Genomic DNA, 27,465 nt, shown 5'->3' on the forward strand with positions numbered 1-27,465 from the left:
AAATTACCAATATAATTGGAAGTTTAAATTATTAAATCAAATTGGGGGTCTTGAAGAACTGGTAAGAGATATCACCTATCTATTGATTTTCTCCAGGTATATTTTCTATATAATTTTCATTCCAAACACATTATTAATAATCATTCCACCCAATCAGTTTTTATTTTTCCGGCTGTACTATCAATACTCTAACTAATTTAACTAACAAATAACAACATTGAAGAATAAATTCTCATTTTCATAAATCATAGAGTTTGTCTACTATATATTATTTGGCTTTCAATTGTGAAACAAAAATGGTATATAATATAAAGGGTATAGATCAACACTTACCTAGATTATGATAAGTTTTATACTAGATCTTTACAAAATATTTACTATTTAGTATTCAAAAGCTGACTGAGTTTTGTGTTTTTAGGGTTGAAAACAATGGTACTTCAGGTATTATGCTAAATTTTGTGGTATAAATACTTAGTTTATAAAATGTGTGGTAAATTTGTATATGCGGGATTTAAAAGTGGTAAAAATTTCAATATCCTTGTAGTCCCTCAATAAAGGTGAGTAGGAATATTAGGGCTGGATCCGAGCCGAGCTCAAGCTGGCTCAAGTTGGCTTGGTAGATTTTTTTTTTAAAATTTTTTATGCAAAACGGCGTCGTTTTGATTAATATATATTAAAAACGACGTCGTTTTGATAAGAAAAAACGAGTCGAGCCTAGCCGAAATGAGCCAAGCTGAATGCGAGCCCGAAACGAGCCGAGCCAAACTCAAGCCGCTCATATATGAACCGAGCCAAGCTTGAGCTGAGTGCGAACCGAGCCGAGCTCGAGCTGGTTACGAGCCGAGCCGAGTTCGAGCTCGGCTCGGCTCGAATCCAACCCTAAGGAATATGAACAAATTGCATTCAGATGATGTTTTCATCTATTTAAAAAGGTTATAGCTAGTGGTAGACTCAAAAATATGATACAAATATATTAAAATTGAATAAAAGTAAAAGGTCAATTAAAAAGTAATGAAATCTAAGAAGGGTTAGCGTCAAATTTTAAAAATTATTTTGATATTTTAAATATATTAAACTAACAATTTTCAAAACTAAAAGAGTTTTAAAAAACTCATTTTTCATAGAAAGGAGATAACTCAAATTTTTCAAACTCATGACAGGTATGTGACCCTCCTTGACCCCCTTGGATCTGTCTCTAATTCTACCAGACCTCAAATATTCCCCTTTACCATCTCTTGATTGTGTGTATCTCATGTGATCACCTCGGCATCATCCTATGTTGGATTGAAAAGTGATACACGCACAAAATCTCCAAAGGAGTCTCCAAACATAATGGTTGTGGTATAAATTATGCATAATATGTATCATAATCTTATCTTTGCATAAATTATGGATGAATATCTAAATGTTAAAAATGTTCATTTGATGATTAAACCAACGCCTTGTAGGATGATTTTTATTCGTGTCAATCACATGGTGAATCAGGGAAGAATGACTGATAACAAGTAAATAACATCAAGATTTAAAAGATTTTTATGTTGGCCATGTTTTATGCTTATGTGCTCCTAATTTTAGTTTTAAGCGAAAGTTATTATTTTTGTGAAGAGGAACCTATCTAAGGGACAAACCCTAGATTAAGTGCCCAACCCCACATCCAGGTAAGTTAAAAGTTTAATTTTAATATATTGTCAAAGTAAACTTGAACTTATATTATTTTACACATAAAATTTTCTTTTTTGTCACTCAAATTACCTTTTAAGGTAACAAGGAAGTCCGGTAAAACTCCTCTAGCTTATTTCATCATGATTCAATTTATTTGCAGAAACATAAGGTCAATTAGCTTATTTTAAGGGAAAGTCAATGATATTATAATTTACTTCTGAAAATCAGTAAGAACGGCCATAATCACAGCTGCTACATTCCTGGTTTTCCTCTAAATTTGTAATATTTATACAATGGTCTCTGGAAAGTCTAAGAGAAGTTCCAAAAAAAACAAAACCCCTTATGGAAACAACTTAAAATTTAGGTCTTACATCTGTTCCAAATAATTTGACACTTCCTCATACCAGTAGCCATCTTGAAAACATACGATAAGAGAAGGACGGAACCCTAAAGGTCTACCTAGAGCACATCGACACAGAACTTTCCAAGATAGACTGTTTCAGATTAATGGTGAGACGATTACACCCACATACCAAATTATGAAAGGAACTAGAAGTCGAAGAATGCACATCCTTAGCCAAGTTTTGCAGAATGTTCCAAAAACATATTTGGATAGACAATAGGAACTTATCACCCTACCTCAAAATTATAGCAAAATATCTCACCATTATAGGAAAAGATATTATAATTATTTTTTAATTAATTAATTACCATTAATTGATTTTATCCTATAATTTTTCCATGGTTCTACTATAAATGGATTAGGTTGTAAACAAATTTCATCATCAAATAAGAGGAAGGTAATAAGAGCAAAGAAAATGGCTCCTTCATCTACTATTACATGTTCATCAACAGTGCAGATTCTTACCTTGACTATTTTTTCACTTGGCTTATTTTGCTCTGCTTTTACCTCTCGAGATTATTCTGAAGCTCTTGAAAAATCGATCCTGTTTTTTGAGGGACAGCGATCCGGCAAATTGCCGTCTAACCAGCACGTCAAATGGAGAGGAAATTCCGGCCTCTCTGCTGGTTCCTCTGATCGGGTGGACCTAGTAGGCGGCTATTATGATGCAGGTGATAACATTAAGTTTGGCCTGCCTTTGGCTTTCACAACTACATTATTGTCATGGAGTGTGATTGAATTTGGTAGCTCAATGAAGAACCAGGTTACACATGCCAGAAGCGCCATTCGATGGAGCACAGATTATCTTTTGAAGGCAGCTACTGCTACTCCTGGCACCTTATATGTCCAAGTAAGCAGACTGACAGTGTCATTATCGATTGTAGTTTCTTTTATCAGCAAGTTTTCTGATTCTGTTTCATGCTGATGAAACAGGTAGGAGATCCTAATGCTGATCACCAATGCTGGGAGAGGCCTGAAGATATGGATACGCCACAAAATGCGTACAAAGTCTCTACTCAGAACCCAGGGTCTGATGTAGCAGCAGAGACAGCCGCAGCACTAGCTGCAGCTTCTATTGTGTTTAAAGATTCCAACCCTCCATACTCCTCCAAATTGCTTAAAACTGCCATGAAGGTGAGGATCCATGCATGCAAACTGATAATAACATCAATCATTGCATAATTTCAGCCATCAATAAGCATAGTTTCCTCAATATATCAACATAATTTCAGCAATCAATCAGCATTAAATACCCTTTTGTACAAATTTTTTTTCATTAAATGAAATACAAAGCAATATTTTTGTATTGCTAACCTGGTATTTAAGCCATCAGGGTTCGAATCTCGACAACAACGCATGAGGTATTAAGGAATTCATCTAACTATCAGCTTAAGCTTTTACCTCTGATTGTAATGACATCATTCGACTCATCTCTATTCTTTCTAAAACCAAAATGTAGATATCTTCACCAAGTCACATCTTCTATGTTGTTTTCATTGTTTCATTTCCAAACTCAAGTTGGTCTCTAGTCTACCACTTGGAGTTGGTGTTAGCATAATATTATTACTTCAACCATCAATCAGCGTAATTGCACCAATCAATATCTGTTCCCCACCAGGCCTGTTTACAAGAGTGTGAATTGTTTTGGCGCAGGTATTCGAATTTGCAGACAAGTACAGGGGTTCTTATAGTGACTCTCTCAGCTCAGTTGTTTGCCCATTTTACTGCTCTTACTCTGGATACCAGGTGAGGCACCCCACATGTTTCTGGCTTTATTTAACTGAATCATCTTCATCACTGACCCCAATTGTGATAATTAGGACGAGCTTCTCTGGGGGGCAGCATGGTTATATAAAGCTTCGCGGAACAGTTCATACTTGTCTTACATCAAATCCAATGGCCCATCATTGGGAGCAAACGATGATGACTACTCCTTCAATTGGGACAACAAGCGAGCAGGCACCAAGGTCCTTCTTTCCCAGGTTTATTCTAAACCCAAACGCCTGAATCTTCTGCAATATTTCAAATCAAAAAGCTTATCTAAGTTGTATCACTTCACAGGAGTTCTTAAAAGAAAAGAACCAAGATTTTCAATCATACAAATTTCACTCGGACAACTACATTTGCTCTTTAGTTCCAGGATCACCTAATTTCCAAGCTCAATACACACCAGGGGGACTTTTGTACAAAGCAAATGGGGTCAATTTGCAGCATGTAACTGCGGCTTCTTTGCTCCTTTTGACATACGCCCAGTATCTCAACTCAAATAGAGGAGCCGTCACTTGCGGGGCTTCAGCTCTAAAACCAAAAGATCTCATAAAACTAGCGAAGAAACAGGTGGACTACATTTTAGGCGATAATCCGGCAAAAATGTCTTACATGGTGGGGTTTGGGCAGAAGTATCCACAGCGTGTTCATCACAGAGGCTCATCGCTGCCGTCGATTCATGATCATCCTGGTCACATCGACTGCAAAAACGGGTTTGATTACTTCCACTCTTCCTCATCCAACCCTAATCCCCTCGTTGGGGCCGTAGTAGGCGGTCCTGATAATAATGACAATTTCTCCGATGATCGTAGTAACTATGAACAATCCGAGCCGGCTACTTATATCAATGCACCGTTTGTTGGTGCCCTTGCTTTTTTCTCAGCCGGAACCGGAGCCAGGACAAACTAAGTGTATCTTTATCATCTCGCTCTTGAAGAAAAGCTGATTAGAATTTGATTTTTTCAATACTAATGTGGACGAAGAACGCAATAGCGCCACATTGATTTTTCAATAATAACGTGACCCCGTGAAGTTGTAGAAATAAAATTCCCAAGGAATTTTAAAAACAATATAATTATGTGGATAATTTTTATATTTAAATAATAAAATTTTATTATATAATTAAATATTATTTAATATTTAATATTTAATTATTTTATCATATAATAATAAATTATTTGTATATAAAATTACACATATAATAATATTCTTTTTAAAATAACCCCTTGTTATTAGTAAACTATTAGAAGTTGGAGAATAATTAAAGTTAAAATCACAATTTTGGATTTTAATTTATTTGGCCTAGTGGTGATAATTTGATCCACGAAATTGGGTTTACGATCTACCCTTCTTTGAATAGAGAGCGAATTATTTGATAAAGACGAGAATGAAGACAAAGAGGAAAATAATTAAAATTTTCAAAATCAAAGACAAGGTGAAGACGAGCATAAATATATTCCTAATTATCCCCTTCTTAACTTGTCTCTTCTCCAATTCATCCGCTTTATTTATATTTGTTAAACTCTTACATTTTAATTATCCCAAAAAATTTTGAATTATTATAAATATTTTTCCGTACATAATAAATAATTTATTATTTTTCTAGTGGATATGAGAGAGAGAAAGTGTGAAATTTTCTTCTTAAGGATGAGCAGGGTTGGATTTAAATCGAATTGAGCTCTAATTCAGTTTGGTTTGTATATAATAGAGTTCAAGTTCGTGGAAGTTAAGTTCAAACTCAATTAGAATTTGACACGGCTTATTTCAAGCTCGAGTTTTTAACTGTTTTGTTATTAAAATGACATCGTTTTAATATATATTGATCAAAATGACATCGTTTTATATCAAAATTTTTAATTAAAAAAATTGATAAATAACTCAAAAGCTCTATTGAACTTGTATAGAGCTGACTTATTTCAGATTTATTCAAATCGAATTTGAGTTTAAGTTTAAATAGATTCGATTCAAATCTAATTTTAAGGATGAAATAAGAAAAAAAAAATTTTTTTTCTCATAAAAAGAAAACGGAGATTTCCTGTTATCTATTAAAAACACAAAAGAGTTTTTTACAAAATTAAAAAATTTAACTCTTATCCAATTCGTTGTCATCTCTATCAAACATGACATTAGGTTATGCCGTTCGATATAACTCAAGCTTAGCACTATCAGAAAAATTTGTGGATTGTGTCGAGGTCTCACAACAAGCCTATGGGTGCCGCCATGCCACGTCTTAAGAACATCCCTGAAACGCGAAATTACAATAATACCTAAACCAAACAAGTTAAAGATTCTTCACTAAACCAGAATAAAAAAATTGTTTAGATTAAGAATATTCCTCAAACACTAAATTACAATAATACCCAAACCAACAGTGGCCGAGAGTAAAAATCTTTGCTTCCTCTGTCGGTTCAGACGTTAACATTTTCCCCTTTTATCTTTCTCACGAGCTTCACATCACTTCCATAAAACACCGAAAAATAGAGGATTGTTTCTCATCTGTTAGATCTGAATTTTCTTTCGCTCTGCAAAATTTTCTCAGATCTAATGGATTTTTCTAAATCTTTTCTCTTCTCGTTGTTTTTGTTCGTTTTGTTTTCGGTTTCTTTGGCTGAAATCCGATTCAACGAGATCCGATCCGACGCCCGTCCTATCATCCCTTTTGATGAGTTCGGTTTCACCCACCGGGGTCGTCTTGAGCTCAACGTTTCTAAGATTAAACTCTCTAATCGTAATCCTGATCTTGATTTCTCAAAAGTCGGATTCTTCCTCTGCACGCGTGAGTCCTGGCTGCACGTGCTCCAACAGCTGGAAGACAGCGAGGTCACGTGTGCTCTTCAATCCGATCTCATCAAGCATGTTTACACCTTCAATAAACTCAACGGAAAATCGGAATTCTCCGCTCTCTATGTGGAGAATGATTCCGATCAATTCACGCTTGTTTTCGCTAATTGTCTCCAGCAAGTCGAGGTCTCCATGGATGTTCGCTCGGCCATGTACAATCTCGAAGGAAGATCGAACAATCGCGATTATCTCTCGGCCGGAAAAACGGTTCTCCCTAGGGTTTATTTCCTCTTTTCATTAATCTATTTTGTTCTTGCTGGACTCTGGATCCACGTGCTTTACAAAAAACGATCTACTGTTTTCCGGATTCACTTTTTTATGCTGGCCGTTGTGGTTATGAAGGCGTTGAATTTACTTTGTGAAGCCGAAGATAAATCGTACATTAAACGTACCGGTAGCGCACACGGTTGGGATGTTTTGTTTTATATTTTCAGTTTCTTTAAGGGGATTATGCTTTTCACGTTGATCGTTTTGATCGGTACCGGATGGTCGTTTTTGAAGCCGTATTTACAGGATAAAGAAAAGAAAGTGTTGATGATTGTGATTCCACTTCAGGTGGTTGCCAATATTGCTCAGGTTGTTATTGATGAAACGGGGCCTTATGGTCAGGATTGGATTACGTGGAAGCAAGTGTTCTTACTTGTCGATGTAATTTGTTGCTGTGCCGTATTGTTCCCAATTGTTTGGTCGATCAAGAATTTAAGAGAGGCTGCGAGGACAGACGGCAAGGCTGCCGTTAATTTGATGAAGCTCACCCTGTTCAGGCAGTACTATATTGTGGTTATCTGTTACATCTACTTTACACGTGTGGTTGTCTATGCCCTTGAGACTATAACTTCTTATAAGTATCTATGGACTAGTGTGGTGGCCGGAGAGTTGGCCTCGTTGGCATTTTATGTGTTTACCGGTTATAAGTTTAAGCCAGAGGCGCACAATCCTTACTTTGTGATTGATGACGAAGAAGAAGAGGCTGCTTCTGAGGCTTTGAAGCTCGAGGAGGAGTTTGAATTGTAATTGGGCTGATTTGATTCCTGGGAATTAAGGTAGAATCTTGCCTACTCACGTCCTTTTTGTTTTTTTGTAATTTTGAGTAACACTAGCAGGTCATTTCATAAAACTTCTATGTATGTTTGTGATTGTCATAGTACTAGTAAGTGCTGATATATGATTATTTGGGATCACTTCTGGAGAACTGGTTGTGTTTCTTCAAGTTAATCAGTTCAAGAATTGTGATAGCATTTCACTTTGTGATGCAAAAACTATACTGTTCATGGTCTTCAAAATAATTTATGCTCTATATGGTATCATGATTTTAAGCAAATGCCTGTTAAAGAATGGTCACTCGTGTTTCACAGTTGTAATGCTTCACTATTAGGTGTGTCGCATTGTTGTTGCTTTTAGTGACTGATAAACACTTGCTTTTCTGGTGAGGGGATAAATTTCACATAAATCTATTGTTTTTAAGTTGGATGGATTATGTTTAATTTAGGGGTGAGTACTTTGATAATAAGATCTGGTCATCTCATTCTCGTGTAAAATATGCTTCTCAAAACCAGTTTTCTTTTCTTGAAACAAAAATTAGTTCAGGTTGCAAATTTTGGCTTGGCAATGACAGGGAAACTTTTGATGGTGAAAATTTAGATTCTAGCTATCTGACTTTTACAATACAGTGGCAAAGCTGCCAAATATAATTGCAATAAAACTATCTGCAATAACAATGAGTATGTAAAACTATATGATTGGATGATTTTAAGTTAGATTTAAAGTAATTTCAATTACATGGTGACATATTATGGATGGTACACAAATTAGTATTTATTTCTATAGAATGGTGACTTTGCATTTTCGTCTGAGTTATTTTCTTAGAAAAATTTCCTTCTTTGAATAAGTGTTTTTGTTTTTTTTAGAGCTTGGACAATTTTCTTTCTATTTTTGTGAGGAGGTAAACTAAACGATGTATCCTTTGGACTAATTGGATGCGAGTAAAATAACATTAAGTTACCCTCAAACGGTAGTTTGAGTAGTAAAAAAGAGGTTTTATATAAGAGAATATGAGTTCAAATTTTCCTTGACGATATATCAAAATTAAACTTTTGACTTACTTAATTTCATGGTTGTGAGATCGGTTATTTGACTTAAAGTTTTTTTCTATTTGGTGTGATTAGTTTGGTCTCAAAAGTGGCAATCCAGTTTAAGTGGGGTTCCCCATTACTAAAAAAACAAAGACATTAAATTTTCTATCTAAACCCTATAATTAAGAAATCTATAGGATAAATGAATATTTTATAATTAAAAAATATAGGTAAAAATATGTTTTATAAAGTAATAAAAAATATCATTTAACTGATAAAATTAATATTTGACTTTAATATAAAAGTAAAAAATTTGATTTTTAAAACTTAAATAACAAAAATTTATTATCTTATCAAAATTTGATAGAAAATAATCATGCAACCTATTTAAAATACATAATTATGGATAAATGTGATTTAGGTTTTTTGTGGGTGCTAACTTACACAAGTTTATTTATTTATTTTCCATGTCGGGTTTAATTCATAACCCTTGTGTTATTGAAATTGAAAGACAAACTTTGAAGGATAATAATGACGTATGCATAATAATGAATACAAATACTTATATATCATCATTAAATGGTATCACTATCTATAATTCAAAAACATTCATTAAACATTTAATCTATCGATTAGATAAGTCATAATAATATAATTGTGTTTAGATAAATTGTAACGACGATATCGCGTTTGACCTGGGTTGTCATTGATGCTTCAATATGGTACTTTTCATACAGGCCAAAGAAATGGATAATTAATTATCAGCATTTTAAAATCAGGATCAAAATTTGGACATACCCGATTGATAATTCGATGATTATGCCAATTGATGATCAGTGCCTTCAAATGATTGTTCCACAACACTTGGTTTGCCTTTTTTGTTGTGAATTGTGTCTCTGTTTTTCCTTTTTTAGCACCAAGGTACATGATTCAAAGAGAGGAGAAGCAGAGTTCTATGTTTTTTGTGCGTAAGAAAATTATGGGCATTCGTTGAGTTGCGATAGTTTTGGAGTTAATTTAAAAGAGGATAATTGTCTGCAACTCTCACAAACTATCATGGGCAGTGTTGCAATTATCTATAAATACTATGGGTAGTATTGGTAAAGCACAATATATAGTAAATATGGATCGAGTCAATCTATTATAAATGAACTAAACCCAATATTAATTAATAAAATTACGTGTATCATTTATAAATATATAATTAAATATTTATATAATATATTATTATATGTTTGAATATTTTTTTATTTTTAATTCAAAATCACTGATGATGCATTATTTTAATACTCCAAAATTGGGTGCAAGAGTATTTGATCATAACTAAGGGAACATATTGCTAAAATCTATTTGTTATAACGTTGGATGTTCCATCAATTAAAGCTTTTCCTTTTCATGCCTCCCAAAATATTCCTCATAATCATTGTTCCAGTGACCGAACCCATCTTACAAGACTCTCAACCAGGGCTATATTACTATTTTTTATCAAAGTTTTTAGTTTAATTTCAAAGATATATTTGCGATAGTTTAAAAATCATCATTTTAAAAGAAAGGATAATATTATTATTTTATCATTAAACTTTAAAACCCCAAAAATTTATATTATTACTTCTTTGATTGAAAAATTAACAATTTTTCTCATAATTAAACTTTAAAAAATAACACTTTCCCCTTAGGGTTTCAAATTTCTCTAGCAAACGATGGTTGCTCTCTCCCTTTGACACCTTCTCTTTATCTAAAGCCCTCTCCCTTCGACCAATGTCATTTGAAAATTCAAATGAAACATTTCGTCTAGACAATAAAGACATCATTTAGATGAATCATTATTGTTTGAATTCTTTGAATCGAAACTAAGGGTAGACAAAGAGTTTCGTTTGGATGACAACGTTGGCTAGAGGGAGAAGGTTTCGGATGAAGAGAAGGCACTAGAGGGAGAGCTATTGTCTGGAGGGAGAGACTGGCCATCGTTCTCCAAAAAATCGTCGAAGAAATTTCAAACCATAGGAGGGAAAAAGTCACTTTTTAAAACTTAATTATAAAAAAAAAAATTGTTAGTTTTTTAAACCAATAGGATGGAATGATATAAATTTTTACCATCTTAGGGTTTAGTGATAAAATGACGATTTTACTTTTGTTTCTAATCAGGGCAATATTACTATTTTTTATCAAAGTTTTAGTTTAGCTTCAAAGATATATTTGCGACAGTTTAAAAATCATCATTTTAAAAGAAAGGATAATATTATTATTTTATTACTAAACTCTAAAAGCCCAAAAATTTATATTATTACTTCCTTGATTGAAAAATTAACAATTTTTCTCATAATTAAACTTTAAAAAATGACACTTTCCCTCTAGGGTTTCAAATTTCTCTAGCAAACGATGACTGCTCTCTCCCTTTGGCGCCTTCTCTTTATCTAAAGCCCTCTCCCTTCAACCAATGTCATTTGAAAATCCAAATAAAACCTTTCATCTAGACAATAAAGACATCATTTAAATGAATCATCATTGTTTGAATTCTTTGAATCGAAACCAAGGGTAGACAAAGAGTTTCATTTGGATGACAACGTTGGTTAGAGGGAGAGGGTTTCTGATGAAGAGAAGGCACTAGAGGGAGAGCTATTGTCTGGAGGGAGAGACCGGCCATCGTTCTTCAAAAAATCATCGAATAAATTTCAAACCATATGAGGGAAAAAGTCACTTTTTAAAACTTAATCATAAAAGAAAATTGTTAGTTTTTTAAACCAATAAGATGAAATGATATAAATTTTTACGGTCTTAAGGTTTAATAATAAAATGACGATTTTACTTTTGTCTCTAACATAAATTAGCTTATAGATAGGGGTTTAAGTTTTTAAATTGTTACAGATATATTTTTTAAATTGTGTTAAAACTTAGATGAAAAATAGTCCTTTAGCAAGGGTTCTTTTTCAAATCCGGTCTCCTCACAGATTCTAAAATTTGGTCTCTTTCAGGGGAGATCAGTTCCATTTTCTGCTTATTTTTTCATACATGTCTAGGTCAGACTTAGAAATACAGTCAGGGACAGAAAAGTAGCTACAATGGAGCATAAATTTCTGATAATCAGTCCGTTTCTAACCCAAAAGAGTTGCCCTTTTCTAGGATCCTTCACCATCTCGTGCTTGTGCATGTATAAGCACATGTAAACATGCTCCTTTTGCGTGACACCATAATAACATTCGGTTTAAAAATAAGATGCCACTTTTGGTTAACTAAATTTAACTTATGAACCCTCAAAGGTAGTTCGAGTAACCAAAAAAGAAATTTCATACATAAGAAAAATATGAATTTAAGTCTTCTTTAACGATATATCAAAATCAAACTTCTGATTTATTTAGTTCAGTGGGTATAGAGTCAATCACTGGATTAAGAGTTTGTCTTATCTTATGTGATTAGTTCGGTCCACTAAAAGTGGTGATCCAATCCGAACAACATTCCTCCTTATTAAAAAAAATTAACTACTGAAATTTGACTTATGAGCTACTTCTTGGTTTAGTCCCTGTTGTTGTATTTGTATTTTAAACTGGAAAATTATTGATTTTTCTTGATTCAATACATATATTTAAATACAAAAATTCTAAACAGAACAACTAAATAATCTCTTGATGTAAAGGCATGACTAACAATTTGAACATAAACAAGCTTTCTAAAGACTGGGTCTTCAGCAGATTCGGTCTTTATTTGCACTCTATAGCAATATGACACCTTCAAAACATCAACAAATTTGTCAACAATTCATGTCAACATAAAGCAAGAGTTGTTTAGACATTTTACAACAAACTTTCTTTCTTCACGGGCAACTGAATTTTTCTCCCACTTCATATCGAACTCTCTTAGATAGACATAATGTCTAACAGTAACAATAAAATTATATATATCTATTTTAAGTTTATAATTGAGTATATATTTGATATATTATCAAGTGATTAAGTGATTTTAAATTAAAAATAAAGTAATAATCAATCACATGATGACACATTATATATGTACTCATTTATATATTCAAAAGTGGGTACATATAATATTGTTATTAACCGTAATTGGAAAAATTACTATTATTGTCAAATTGTGTGGACCCTATAAAAGACATAGAAGGAGACATCCATGTGGAACCTGAAGAAATTTTGATGAAAGTTGGGGGAACCCATGGGATGATTGAATGCCCTTTCTTTTCTCAACTTTTTTTTAACAGGGATCCACACTTTTGAGTAATTTTCTCAATTAAACCCATTTTGGAACCCCGTTAAAGCTACTTTAGGTGGCTAGAGGTGGATATAAACCGAACTCAATTAAACCCATTTTGGAACTCCATTAAAGCCACTTTAGGTGGCTAGGGGTGGATACAAACCGAACTCAATAAAACCCATTTTGGAACTGCGTTAAAGTTACTTTAGGTGGCTAGGGGTGGATACAAACTGAATCAAGTTTAAACATTCTTTAACTCGAGTTTGACTTGAATAAAATATAGCTCGACTCGAGTTTGTCAAACTAACATTAAGGGTGGCTCGAGTTCAGTTTGAATGAAAATGATTCAGTTCAAATTTGATTCAAATTTATAGATTAAATACATGACTCAAATATATGGTTCAGATTCATAGTTTGAAATCATGACTTACTAACAAAACAACATCGTTTAACAATTACTGAATATAATTCAAATCAAACTGTGAGTCAAGTTTGAATCGAATAGAGCTATCTACCTAGCTCGTGAGCTAAACCCTTTCTATCTTGAATTCGGCTCAATTTCAAAACGAGTTGAACCTCATAACTCAAATTCAACTTAAATTTGAATTAAACGAATTCAAACCAAACAGAATTGAACCAAACTAACTTTCAGACCCGAGCTAGATCAGTTTAGGTCCAACACTATCAATGGGTATATATATAGTCTCGGTTATAATGCAGTTGCCTTGTATGAATATATTTCACCCTTAAAAACAATACAAGATTTTGCCCAGAAATGTAGCTTGAGTGATAAAATAGTGGAATTCAAGACATAAAAGCAGTGGATAACTTGAGGGACAAAGAAGTGAGATTCCAAGATTTTGACCTAAGTCCAACATAATATAAGAATTGAAATCACAAGAAATTGATTTATAGTTAAGAAAAGGGAGATAGAGAAGGATGTAGATGGATCAAAGAAAGATGGCTTTAATTGAGATGAGGGACATGTGATGGTATCTTTCTTTGCAATCCACATATTCAAAGCAAAGTTGCGGGATAAAGGGGCCTACCTCAATTGATTTCTCGAAAGGGAAATCAACATTTCGAAAGGAAAGAAAGAAACCAAAAAGCTAAACAAAGAAAAGCTCAAGTAGAGGAAGAGGAGGAGATATATGAAGGAGGTGATGATGATGATGATCACTAGCCCTGAAAATTCCACAAGTGAAGCCATTTCTCAAGAATCCATCAGCAACACCACTAGCCCCAGCTGGAAACTCTACGAGAATCCATTTTTTAAATCACAGAATCACCAAAATCATCATCAACAACACCATTACAAAGGCTACAAGCATATTCATAACATACATCTTCCTCTCTCAGCTCGAAAGATCGCAGCTTCTTTCTGGGATCTAACCTTCTTCAGACCAATCATGGAGACTGAGCTGGATATTGCTCGAGCACAGATAATTGAACTGAAAGCTGAACTTGATTATGAACGTAAGGCACGGAAGAAGGTTGAGTCTTTGAATAAGAGACTGGCTAAAGAACTTGCCGAAGAGAGAAGAGGAAGAGAAGCAATGGAGAGAGTTTGTGAAGAGCTTGCTGGAGAAATTTCATCTGATAAAGAAGAGATAAATCGCATGAAGAAAGAAATGGATGAAGAAAGAAAGATGCTGAGAATGGCTGAAGTGTTGAGAGAAGAAAGAGTTCAAATGAAGCTCACAGAGGCCAAGATGCTCCTGGAAGAAAAGTTATTCGAATTGGAAGAAACTAAAAGAACCCAAACTGATAAACTTCCCAGAAATCTTTCAGGAAATTTTTCCAGGTTCGCTCTGGAAGAGAAATCTACAGATGATAATATTGATTTTGATTCAAGAGACTCAACAAGATTAAGCTTGGGTTCAAGTGAGAAGTTGTATTGCAATATTGATCATGTGGGTTGTGTTTCCTCCATGGCAATCCAGCGAAGAAGATCAACAGAAGCTGAGAATCCACACATAAAGCAAGGGATTAAAGGGTTCGTTGAATTTCCCAGAGTTGTCAGAGCAATTGGATCCAAAAATAGAAATTGGGGAACAAAACTGGAGTGTCAAAAGGCCCAACTCAGGATTCTACTGAGACACAGGAGTCCAATCCGATCCAATAATCTTATTCTGAGCTAAAAGAGATCATCAGCAAAGTTTTCCAGAATTGCCTTGTATGTCTTCATTAATTTTGTTCTTTGTTTACTGGTAATCTTTGAGTTTTTTTTCCATCTTGTCTTGCTCCTGGAAGCTTTAATTATACTTAAGGTTTGAGTTTATTATTGCATTTTACAGACTTGGAAATTAAAAGTGTGTTTCTTAGATCTGTTGAAATGCTCATATGTTGAGCAAATAGGCTGTAAATGTTGACTTTTGGATTGATCAGCTCGAAGAATGTGTGGCTATAAGATTAAATTAAATATTTTTAGGGAACAGATGATCCCAGAGTCCTAATCTAATGAACTTACTTTTTTTTTTTTTTTCTTTTAAAGGTACGTAAAAAACCTAAAAATAATAATTACATTAAAGAAAGATTATTTAAAAGATTTTAAATATAAAGAATTATTATATTTAATAAAATTTGATAGATATAAATAATTATTATATTTAATTAGTATAATAAAATACTATTAATATATTATTTTAATTAGATGAGTTTACGTATAATTATTCAAAATATTTTTTTATATTATTTATTAACTAAAAACGAGGTTATTTATGTTTTAAAAAATTAATTAATAAAAATATAATTATAATAAAATTAAGATTATCTTCGTAATTTTTTAATAATTAAAATAAAAGTAGTAATAAGATTATCATTTATATTACCAATTACATCGTTAATTGAAGATTATTAAATTTCTTTTATTATTTATAAATCAAATAAAATAATATAAACGATAAAAAATAGATTACGAAAGTAATATTTATTTATTCTAACCAAACAATTAGTTTGATATAAATATTGGTCTATTACAAAATATTCTCCACCTATTCAAATAGTTCTTTTTCGTAGTCATTCGATCAAAATTAGCAATTTGGACGTTACACAAAGAATGTTAACATATCATCCACTTTGGATTTGGAAGTTTATCACATTCTTTTTTAGGGGTCTTTAACTCAAAAATCATTTTGATAGATTAGGAGAATTTACATATCCGAGCTATATAGATTCTCATATGTACTCAATATATCTAACATAATTTATAATAATAATATGATTCGAACTAAAAAATTTACAATTATAAGTGTCAAATGAATCAGACCGACCTGGAAGGGTTTGACTTGCTACTATAACAAGTCGAGCCTCGAGTCTAAACACAAGATCGTGGGGGCAGCCTGTTATTGTTTTTATAATTCTTAAAATAATTAATTAATTAATAATTATAACATAAAAATTATGTTTTTATTAAAATTAGTGGATCAGCTTGTTACTATAAGGTCTAACCCATTATTGTACGGTCTAGTCTGACCTTATATATATAGGGTCGGATCGTACGCCTTATATTTTCCATGGGTCGATGACCCATAAGGCATTTTGTTAGGGGACCCTTAGGCTTGATGGACTATTGTAGAGCTAGACGAGCAATTGCCACTACGACTTACAACAAACAAAAAAAGTTGAGAAATGATTAGAGAACTAATTAGCTTGAAGGATATTGAATTTTTTACCGTGTATACATATATATCACTCATCTCAAACCCTAAACAAAAATACCATAACAGTAATCTATTTTTTCAAGATACCCCCATTGATAAAACCCATGCAAAAAGAAAAAACACCACAACAGTAATCTCTCTCTTTTTTCTCAACCTTCTAGTAAGGGAATGCATCTCTGCAATATAAAAAAAAATCTTCAATAGAAAAGACACCTGTAATTGAACAATAAAACCCATAAGAGAAAGTCATTATAAAATATTCAACTTAGACATAAGGGATGAAAGACAAAAATTGTTAAATTTCTTTAGAGAATTCACATTTATTGCAAAGATTTCACAACAAAATCATCCACATTAAGGTTAGTCTTGATTTAAGCCCTTATGTTATGTGCTTTTTTGTTTAACAATTGAAAATCAAATAATGTTAAATAGATTCATGTTTATGATTTCATATGAAATATAATATTATTGTAATTTCATATTGTTAGATTGTTTAATGTTGTGATTTTATATTATTGTATTGTTTAATGTTGTTTAATATTATATTGATGATTAAAAAATACGAAAATTTAGTTCTAGATAAAAACTAAATAAAGAACAAGTTGGTAGAAAGCCAAGGGTTGGCATCAATACCAACCCTTGGTTTTCTGCCAACCCCCATGCTCCTACATGTCTATTTAAACACATGTATTTAACACAACTGTTTAACGTCAATGTCAACCCATTGTATATTTTATAATATCAAATATTTACATATGTTTTCTCTCTATAATACATAACAAAAAATAGTGTTATCATGTTTGGTTTCTTAAAATTAAAGATAAGGGTAATTTATGTATTCTAACATATAAAAAAATAAAAATATTTAAGATATGAAAAGTGTTATATAAATATATAAATAGACCTAATTTAAGATAAAAAAATTCAATAACTCTTAATTTGAAGCAAAATCTCACTAATTGGAGTCATTACACTTTGGCATTCGTGTACAACTAATTAGGCTTTTATTTTTTGGATTCATCCTCAATTTGTCTGCCTTTTTTACACTATAGGAGGATATCGGTCTAGTTGTTAGTTTCGTTGACTTGGCTCAGGAGTTAGACCTGAACCGAATTGATTTGGTTAAAAAGTTGATTTAGTTTGATTTAATTTAATTTAAATTTAAGATAAGTTTAAATTAACAGGTTAAATTCTATTTTTAAAATGAGTTGAATTCAAATTAGAAAGAGTTTGATTTGGTTTAATTTACAAGTTAACTAGATAATTCAATTCGATTTAAATTTGATTTGTAGTTCATGATTTAATTTGAATTATATTAAACAATTATAAAAATAATATTATTTTATCTATTATTGGATAAAAAAATATTTTTATCGAAAATAATATTATTTTGTTAATAAATTATGAATTTATACCATAAATTCAAGTCATAAATCTAATATAAATTTAAACTATAAATTCAAGTTAAAATCAAATATAACTGGAATTAAATCATTTTTATTCAAATTAAATTTACCCTTAATTTGGGTAAAAAAAACTCGAACCAAATTACTTTATATTTAATTTAAACTTAAAGCCATATAATACTTATACTCAACTAGACCTGGCCACGGGCCGGTTTGGCCTGTGAACCGGATCAAAACCGGCCCGGATAAAACCAGATCCGGAATCGGTAGACCCGGAACTAGACTGAACCGGAACCAAAACTGTGGTTCTACGGTTCGGTTCCGATTCACATAAATTGGAACCTTGAAACCGCCGGTTCACACCGGTTTATGAACCGACGGTTTACTGTGCTGAACCAAAAAAAATTTGAATTTTTTTTGAATTTTTTTTTATTTTTTTTGAATTTTATTTAAAAAGCCAACGGTTCCATGCGCAGGAAACCGTTGGCTTTGAAGGAAAAATTGCAGGGGACTGTTGGTCCCCTGCAATTTTTAGAATCTCAATTTACCTCCCATATTTTTAATTTTTTTCAAAAAAAATTTTTCCTATATATACCCCTTCAAATTCTATTCTCTCAAATCTCAATCTCTCTACTCTCTCACTCAATCTTTCAAACTCTAATTCTCATTCTTTAAACTCTTAATACTCTCTCAATCTTTCAATTCAATCAAATTTTTTTAAAATTTAATTAAATTCTTTCTTAATTTTTTATTAATTTCAATTTCAATTTTTTTATACAATTCATAATTAATTATAGAATTTATTTCTATAATTAATTTTATTTATTATTTTTTATAATTAATCATATAATTTATTTATATAATTAATTTTATTTATTATCAAAAAATGGCAAGTAGTGGAAATTCTTCCGGTAATAGGAGATTTGGTCAATATTCACATATATCAAATGTGAATGAAAATCAACTTATAGATGAGTTTCATTCACAAGAAAGTAGACTTCAATGAAAAATCGCTTGATTTAACTACGGATAATTTGATGACGACAAGAAATAATACTCAAAATAGTGGAGGTAAATGATAAGGTAAGGGGGTACTGCCAGCTATTAGATATACAAAGGTAAGAGAACTACGTAGGCTTTGATTCTTCTAAACCCAAGAAGATACGTAGGCTTTGATTCTTCTAAACCCAAGAAGATACGTAGGAAGCTTAATTGAAAAATTAAGTCCAAGTCTTTCTTTTAATTTTTAATTATTTTAATTAATAATTTAAAAATTAAATTAAGATCATGTATTAGAATTGATGGTTCAATATCAGTTTCGAATCGAAACAGTCGGTTCCGAACCGGGGCCATGAACTGGAACCGACGGTTTCGAACTGTGGACGAACCGTCCTGTTATGGTTTCAGTTCAAGGTCCTTATATTTTTGAACCTTGAACCGGCAGCTTCAAACCGAAATCGATGGTTCATGAACCGTGGTCAGGTCTATACTCAACTCTATTCTAATTTACCCTTACTTGGGTCACCATTAGTTGGCCCACCAAATCGTGAGACTCTACTCTGGATTACATAAAATAACCCATAGCTCACATCGATTGCCAGCCACAGCCACCCTTTAAATCTCTATATAAGCGATGAATATGGATTGAATTAAATTCAAACAAGCTTTAATTTAAATTTGATTTAAATGAAAAATAGTTTAATTCAGGTTTAATTTGAATTTTTTGAGCAACATTAAAAATAATTCAAGTTTAATTTGAATTTAATTTAAGTTTGATTCAAATTTATAACTCAAATTTATTATCTAAATATATAATTCAAATTTATAATTTAAATTCATAAAATATCATTTAATATAATTTGATCAAGTAATGAATCAAGTTTAAACTAAATTAAGCTATTTATCTAACTCATAAGTTAAATCAAATTAAACTTTTGTATAACTTAAATTTGATTTTATTTTAAAATTAATCAAATTTCTTGATTTAAATTTAATTTATATTTAAAATAATCGAATTTAAATAGAATCATACCAGCTTTTTAACCCAGGCTAGTTCACTTTGGGTCCAGCCCCTCTGTAGACCCGATCAAGCAATTAATGTATAATTTAGTGGGCATTTGCTGTTAACCCAATTTAATTATTCCTTAACCACCAATACTTACACATAAATACTGAAATTAGGAGGCATTGGATGATCTTCAAAAATCTCACACAGGCCAAGAAGCGTCTTCATGGCTAGCTATATAGGATGCTATATTAATATTCCCTGTGGTCACCATCACAATTAATGTATTAATTAGGGTTAAAAAATTAACTAAATTCAGAATTAATAAAAATAATTAATGGGTCCAGACTCCAAGAGAAGTATTTATTGAGACCTAACTCAATTTGGTCCCCTCCCCCCAGTCCCCACCACCGCACGAAGCCCTGGTGGCCCCTCCCTCCGTCACATTCTTCAACATTTACCTGACGGGAATGGTGAATGCTTTTGGACGGAGACCGTCAGTCAACTGAGTCAAACTAAACCCCCATGGCCAATAGAGAGAACAAGTTTGATAAATGTTTTGGTCCAATGAAATGAAGCGGTAAGCCGTGTTAGTCCATGCACTAGATGTGAAAAATGGATCGTTAAATGAATTGTCTCCTCTCTCTGTCTCTATCTCCCTTTGATTTTGTGAGTGAGGAGAGAGAGGTGGATAGAGATGCAGTTTTGTCTTTATTCTACAAGAGGCACGAATGTTGGAAACTCAGGAAGCAAAGGCTAAACGCATGGCTTCAAATGGCGGTACCGCTGGCTACATCCATACCCACATAACCTATTTTATCTAAAATCAAACACAAAGGAAAAACAAGAGAGAAAGATGCAGTTTTTTTGGCAAGAGATATAGCAGAGACTGAAGAATCGATTGTTTTTTCATAGTTGATGGGAAAGTTGCTGTCTTTTTGAGGAAAATAATGGGAACAAGAAGTGGGTTTGTGGGTAGAAAGACACGGGTTGTGACAGACTGGGGGTTGGTGTTTGATGATAATGATAGTAAGTTCTTATCTTCTTCATCTGCGGCTTCTTGTTGTGAGAGCTCTGTTACTAATGGTGGTTCTCTTGATGGAGGTGGTGTTAGTAGTGGGCCCTTTTATTGCAATACAAGCAACCAGGTTGCTTGTATGAGCAATATATACGATGTTGTCGGTGTTGCTTCTGCTTCTGGATCTGCTACTATTACTGCAACTGCACCACTCCTGTCCAAATCTCTCAGCTCTTCCAATTTTGACTCTTTCTTTTCCTTCAATTCCTCAGGTAAAGTTAACATCTTTCTCGATGTATATTAAGTTCTATTTACCTCTAATCTATTTATTACATTCTCTGCAACAGTAGGAGAAATGGCAGCTTCTGTGAATGTGAGACTGCCTTTTACTGCTGCTCAGTTGCAAGAACTTGAGAGGCAGTCTATAATATTCAAGTCAATTATGGCTTCTATTCCTGTCCCTAATGAACTCCTCTTCCCCATTACCGAAACCCCATCAGCTCTTCCTCCTCCTCACTCCAATGGTAATTTCTCTTTCTTTTTACGGCATTATATTGCATTAATGTTAATGCTAATTTTGATGTTGCTTGATAAGCTATATTATGTAGAAACAATATTTAATTGTGAGGGGTCCTTGCCTTGATATTGTCAAAGATGATCAATTTATTGTTTGATTCTAGTGGTACAAGCTTCAATGGAAATGAGGGTTATGAGCCATAATAGCTCGGTTTTGGAGCCATGGAGGTGCAGAAGAACAGACGGGAAGAAATGGAGGTGCTCTAGAGATGTGATTCCTGATAAAAAATACTGTGAACGCCATTCTCACAAGAGCCGTCCCCGTTCAAGAAAGCCTGTGGAATCACCAGCCCACCCAACTAACCTTGCATATCAAACGTCTCATTTTCTCAACCAGAACATTGGCTCTTCTGCATTATCCAGTGATCAACAATCCAGGTAAGTTGGGGGTTTCAATGTTATCCATTGTCTGTTGTGAATGTTATGACATGGACCTTTTTGTTTCGTCTTTTATACTTTATTGTGAAATGTGGCAACTTTTTGTTGACCCATGAAGGTGCTTGGAGTGGTTCATGAAAGGTGAGACACTTCCTGTTGCTAATAATTCCAACCAAGAATGGCCGCAAATGTTGCAAGCCAAATTAGAATCTAAGAAAGACAGCACCAGGGGTTACGGAGAACGCCCATTCAACTCAAATTCATACATCAATTTTGGTGGTGACAACCGTCTGTTGCAAGCTCAGGGGCTACAAACGCAACAGATCACTAGACACTTCATTGATGCATGGTCTATAGGAGATGGAAATGTTGGTAATGCGGACAGTATGAGCAACAGGAGTTTTGTTTCTTATAATGAAAAGCTACCCCAGTCTTCACTTATACTATCAATGTCTGGTGGAAGTGAACTTCCTGGAAGAAATGAAAATGTTCTAATGGGTAATCTTGGCACCTCAGGCTTAGAAACAGAAAATGTTGAGAGTCCTAGACCTCACTGGATGAACCATATTTCAGGATTAGGCTCAACACCTGGTGGACCACTGGCTGAAGCATTGTGCCTTGGCATTGCAAGTAGTGCTAAATCAGATTCGAATGAGGCATCCCCTCATGCTGGCAGCACCAGCACCACTACCAGCAGCAGTAAAAGCTCATCTGGAGATGGTGGCCGCTCAGGGACCCATTTTTATTAAGCAATACTGGTAGTCTGTCGGGAGCCTTTACTCTAAGGTCATTGTGTATGTATCAGTGAACTGGTAGATTTTGACTGAACAAGTTGAATTTTACTCAATTTGCAAACTGAAATCAAACAATGCTATCTCAACATAATTTCACATATCATGATTGTAAAAATCCATGCTTATTTTTTTGTTTCTAGCTAATGTGGAAGGTTGAGATAGGAGTAAATTGGCAACTAATCTATTCCCACAGATTGAGGGAGAGCCTTGATCCAGACAACGAGGGAGAAATTTCGCCACCAAAACTCTCAGTATAACAGGACGAATAGTTTGAGAGCTGCTCCGTTCCATAATACCCACCATGTAGGCTCTTGAAGCTGATGCTTCCCAAGTTCTGGTTACAAGGGTTACATCCAGTGCCAACGCCACAATGTTGCTCAGGAGCTGGATAAGAGAGGCGCTTCTTCACTGACCCGCCTCGCTCTCTCTGGGATGTCAGTGACCTCTGCCTTGGTGCACTCTGAGACCGAGCCCGAGCCTTGGCGGACTCAGTGGCAGCCATGTAATTTGGCATTGAAATAGCAGCAGCCCTAATTGTGCCTAAGTTTGGAGTTACAGCAGCCGAGTAACTTCTTTCTTCCTTGAGGCATCGGGGGCTTGCTGAATGCACTTGCAGCGGCTTGGTTTTGCGCAGAGAGGGTGTGACGGCTGATTGGTGAAGAGGAAAACTTTGTTGTGAGCGGTGAAGTGGAGAAGCAACACAGTGGGATCTAGCTTGTTTTTGTTGATGATTTTGAGCCGGGGATTTTTGGGGAGTTGGAGAAGAATAAGAACAAGGTCTACACATGTCAATTTCTACTGTTTTTACATGGTCCTTATTATCAGTTGAAGCTCTGCTAGTAGTGCTGTTGTCCCACTGCTTGGTAGCCATCCACCGATCAAGCCATTTTTGCCTTTCTTCTAAATCACTTTCATCTCCTGCAGATGGGTTCCTGCGAGACCTCCATATCTTGACGTGATATGAAGATGTTCAGCAGCAGATTCAAACCATTTGCTCATAAGTTCAAAAAAAACTTGCACGTACATAGAATAAGCGATCAATAAAACTACACATTCATATTTTTTGTATATAATTGGTATACACAGATAATGTGTTATTATGTAATTGAATAATTTGGAATTAAAAATAAATTAACTCTCAATAATTTGATGATATATAATCTGTCTATCTAAATTATATATAAAAAAATGTGTACATGTAGCATTACTTGGTTCGATTTGGTGGGGTTTAAAATTTGTTCAAACAAAACTTAAAAAAAGAGTTTAAAAAATTTTCAAACTAAACCAAACTAAAAAAATATAATTCGATCTAATTTAGATTACAGTTTAAACTTATTAAAATTATTTAATTTTAAATATATATTATTTAATAAAATTAATTGAATTATATTTTATAAAATATAATAAAACATATAAAATAAATATAAAATATATACAATATATATGTCAAGAAAATAATATAATAAATATGTAAAAAAACAAATTATATACGTAATTAATTATTAAAAAATTATATCAAATATAATTTTTTATATATATATTTAAAAAAATGTAATTTTTAGTTTAATTAGGTTTAAATATCAGTTAAATCATAACTTTAATTAAAAATTATTTTTAAAAAATTTATTAATAAGAAATAAACTATTTTAGTAACTAAATCAAATTAAATCGCAACTTTTGATTTTACTATTTAAATGAACTATGCAGCCCGGTAGACCTTACCTGGTTAGAGAAAGCATAAGCTAGGGCTTTTTCACGTTTTAGAGCAGCGTCCTTCCGACTCTGCAATATGCCATCGAGGATCCCCTGGCCCGAATGCGGACGGTCGTCCCAATCATCAAGTTTACCACTCAAACTTTTGGACTGCTAGAATAGAAAGCCATTAGAATAGAGGAAGGTTTCATTCATCTCATGATAGAAACTTCAACTGGGCGTGTGTGTATACAGACACACACACACACAAAAACTTACTGTTGATGTCCTATTTTTAACGTCTTGAAGATTTGCAGACTCCCATAAGCTATTGATTTCTGCAACCATGGACTTTCTGCTGATCTCATGTGAAAGCCTTGCTCGTTCATCGCGCACCCTATCTTGAGCTCGAACCAAGGCTTGCATGCATTTCAGTGTTAACTTGGCTTGTTTTCGAACATTTTGACCTCTCACTAAAGCTTGAAGCATTACAAGCCCTTTAAGTGCCCGCAAAGCTCTTCTTGCCTGGAACAAACAGACCTTTTTATTAGAGTACTTCAAACAATGGAAAGGAAGAAACTTTTATGTATAAATTTTACTTACTAGGTGGCCTCTGAAAGCTGTTTGAATAACCACAGCAGCGCAGCGTTCTTTAACAAAACTAGCAGGCCTGGTGAGCCTTGCGATCTCTACTGCCGCTTGGGCTGTCGCCACGGCGGCTTCAGCTGCTGCCACTGCAATTGCGTGCCTCTGCTCAGCCGCTGAAATAGGGATCGTTGGTGTAGCTGTAGATTGTTTTGCATGATCACTGTTAGGCCTTCGAAAAAGCCATCTTCTTTTCTCTCTTCTCTGCACAAACCCAAAGAAAAGACATCTTCAAAGCATGTAACGGAAGCAATAAAAAAAGGCGTAAAAATTATTACCTTTTCTTCCTCTTCTTGCTCAGGTTCTTCTCTTCTTCTGCTAATCTTTTTCTCCTCCTCTTTAGTCGGGGACCTAAAGGCCCTTTTCACTATTGCCAACCAAGAGGTACCATTTTTCTTTCCCATGGGGAGAGGTAACAGAAAGCTTTGATGTATTCACCCTTCACCCAAAGACATAAAAATTATAACCAGATCGATTTGATAAAACCTTCTTCACCATTAATGAGCTCAGTCAATTATTTTACAGAGAGCTAAACGAGAAGGGTACGAGCTCCAACATAAATCTCTGCAAATTAAGCAATGTATGTGTTTGGTAGAGGCTTGAGGAAAAAACTAATAGAGTTGTCAGAATTGCATTGTAATTTGTGCATGAAAGTGTCACAGAAGATGACATGAGATGGAGAAAGACGGGAGTTTTTAATGTTACAAAGAATCCAAAGCTCATTGAAGATAGCTAAACTTTACTGTTGATTGAGCATGCTTGCAAGTTTTATCTTCTCTTTATCAATAAACTGACCAGCTCCATTTGGCTTCACATGTTAGCAGCTGCTAGAGGACAATACAGAGAGAAGAGATGAGAGATTAATTCATCTCCATGACTGAGTTCTCCTCGAAGACGATGCAAGAAAACTTATTGGCCAGTTGCTTTGAAGAGGAATCTCTTTTCTGTAGCCCACACAGTGTAGCTTAGATGTCACAAATTAAGGCTGGATGTGCACCAAGCTTATTTAAATTCAAAACGAGTTTTGTTCAAATAAGTCCCAACCACGCATACCCTAAATAAACACGGGCACAAACACGAGCCTAAGTTTAAGTGAGAAACAATCAAAAGCCCCACCCTAAAAATGGGATGAGCGAGCTGAGCACGGTTGCTCAACTCGCTTAAATGAAAAAAAATTTTAAACAGGTCGCATATAATATAGATCATTGTATATTTAAAAAATCTAAAATTTGAAACGAATCTAAAATACGAGTTTGATAATTGAGTCGAGATGAATGTCTTGTGCTAATACAAATAGATTATAAATAGTAAAATTATCAAGTGAGCCGAATATAAACACATGATTGAGCTAGCTCTGCTCGACTCATTTTCAACCTTAGTCGAAAGAGAAAACTTAATATATAAAAGAGTATAAATTCAAATTTTTTATCACAATATTTTAAAAATAAATTATTAACTAATTTAGTTTAATAACTATAAAATCAGTCATTAAAAGAGCAACCCAACTGAAGTGAGATTCCACGATTGAAAAAAAAAACAAGAGAATCCTTTCATTGTACATGTTTTTGGATTGCTGGGAAAGTTGGCTTCATTTCCCTATGGCTGGTCAAGCTCTGCTAGACTTTCCAACAATGATTCCTGTCTCAAACTTAATATTAAAGGACAGTTCCAAAACATAACAATTTAATCTTACTTTCAGAGACAGAAAATCATGGCTGGTCCAAATTTGTGATTCCCTTCATTATTATAAGCATTCTAGTTAGTGTACTCTTGCGAAATTATCATCGCATTATTGGCATTCCCTTTTGTACATGGGCATTTTGTTATCGCAGCCTGATAACAAAAAGCTGCTAGCCTTCTTCAGGTTCCTGTTCTTTGATGCCTTTCACTTTTGCTTTGCAGGCCCAATGAACATTTCCCACCCAACTTTAATGAAACCAAAGTTAGGAAAACCCTATTTTTTTTATGAGTAATGTTATGTGTATCTATTTTTGGTATATAATTCATATATACAGTGATGTGTCATCATGTAATTAGATGATTTTAAAACATGTGTTATTATATAATAAAGAAATATCCAATTATATGATAACACATCATTTGTGTACACAAATTATGTATCAAAAATGGGTATACATAGTTTTATTGTTTTTTTATTTGGCCAAAAGATTTATTCCCACGCACAGCCACTCTTTTTCAAAATTTCTATTAACTAATTTTTAAAAATTCAAATAGTTATTTATTTATTAAATTTTATTATTAATATCGTGAGTAAAATCTTAGTTTTGAGATTTTATTTAAAAAATAATAATTTATACCCATTTCTAACTTTAATTTTGAA

General features: G+C 33.4%; 5 protein-coding genes and 1 long non-coding RNA gene across 7 annotated transcripts; 4 read left to right on the forward strand and 2 right to left on the reverse strand.

The window, feature by feature from the left end:
- Positions 1–2,428: 2,428 nt before the first annotated feature.
- On the reverse strand, positions 2,429–4,323 carry LOC123204109. Its single transcript, XR_006499445.1, has 2 exons — positions 3,380–4,323; positions 2,429–3,220 (listed from the first exon to the last, which is right to left on the reverse strand). It is a non-coding gene; the product is annotated as an uncharacterized LOC123204109 (long non-coding RNA).
- LOC123204108 (endoglucanase 1-like) lies at positions 2,481–4,852 on the forward strand. Its single transcript, XM_044620667.1, has 5 exons — positions 2,481–2,915; positions 2,999–3,199; positions 3,719–3,811; positions 3,886–4,047; positions 4,127–4,852. The coding sequence occupies exons 1-5, from the start codon at positions 2,481–2,483 to the stop codon at positions 4,739–4,741; spliced, it is 1,506 nt and encodes a 501-aa protein (XP_044476602.1). The 3' UTR covers positions 4,742–4,852.
- A 1,381-nt stretch (positions 4,853–6,233) lies between these two features.
- On the forward strand, positions 6,234–7,994 carry LOC123204621 (protein CANDIDATE G-PROTEIN COUPLED RECEPTOR 7-like). The gene has a single exon (XM_044621382.1). It carries the CDS (start codon positions 6,377–6,379, stop codon positions 7,685–7,687), a length of 1,311 nt encoding a protein of 436 aa, XP_044477317.1. The 5' UTR covers positions 6,234–6,376; the 3' UTR covers positions 7,688–7,994.
- A 5,911-nt stretch (positions 7,995–13,905) lies between these two features.
- On the forward strand, positions 13,906–15,402 carry LOC123204206 (protein BRANCHLESS TRICHOME-like). The gene has a single exon (XM_044620800.1). It carries the CDS (start codon positions 14,100–14,102, stop codon positions 15,087–15,089), a length of 990 nt encoding a protein of 329 aa, XP_044476735.1. The 5' UTR covers positions 13,906–14,099; the 3' UTR covers positions 15,090–15,402.
- A 5,227-nt stretch (positions 15,403–20,629) lies between these two features.
- LOC123204025 (growth-regulating factor 7-like) lies at positions 20,630–22,845 on the forward strand. 2 transcript variants are annotated; one of them, XM_044620553.1, is made up of 4 exons: positions 20,630–21,311; positions 21,387–21,563; positions 21,729–21,993; positions 22,112–22,845. In XM_044620553.1, the coding sequence occupies exons 1-4, from the start codon at positions 20,972–20,974 to the stop codon at positions 22,740–22,742; spliced, it is 1,413 nt and encodes a 470-aa protein (XP_044476488.1). In that variant the 5' UTR covers positions 20,630–20,971; the 3' UTR covers positions 22,743–22,845. The 2 variants fall into 2 exon arrangements, with proteins under 2 accessions (XP_044476488.1, XP_044476487.1); XM_044620552.1 differs by having other exon boundaries at positions 20,632–21,311; positions 21,720–21,993.
- On the reverse strand, positions 22,811–25,838 carry LOC123204024 (protein IQ-DOMAIN 17-like). Its single transcript, XM_044620551.1, has 5 exons — positions 25,403–25,838; positions 25,083–25,328; positions 24,759–25,004; positions 24,510–24,650; positions 22,811–23,736 (listed from the first exon to the last, which is right to left on the reverse strand). The coding sequence occupies exons 1-5, from the start codon at positions 25,526–25,528 to the stop codon at positions 22,969–22,971; spliced, it is 1,527 nt and encodes a 508-aa protein (XP_044476486.1). The 5' UTR covers positions 25,529–25,838; the 3' UTR covers positions 22,811–22,968.
- Between the last annotated feature and the right edge of the window lie 1,627 nt (positions 25,839–27,465).

The sequence above is a fragment of the Mangifera indica genome, chromosome 20 (assembly GCF_011075055.1).
Source record: "Mangifera indica cultivar Alphonso chromosome 20, CATAS_Mindica_2.1, whole genome shotgun sequence".
NCBI classification, from domain to species: Eukaryota; Viridiplantae; Streptophyta; class Magnoliopsida; order Sapindales; family Anacardiaceae; genus Mangifera; species Mangifera indica.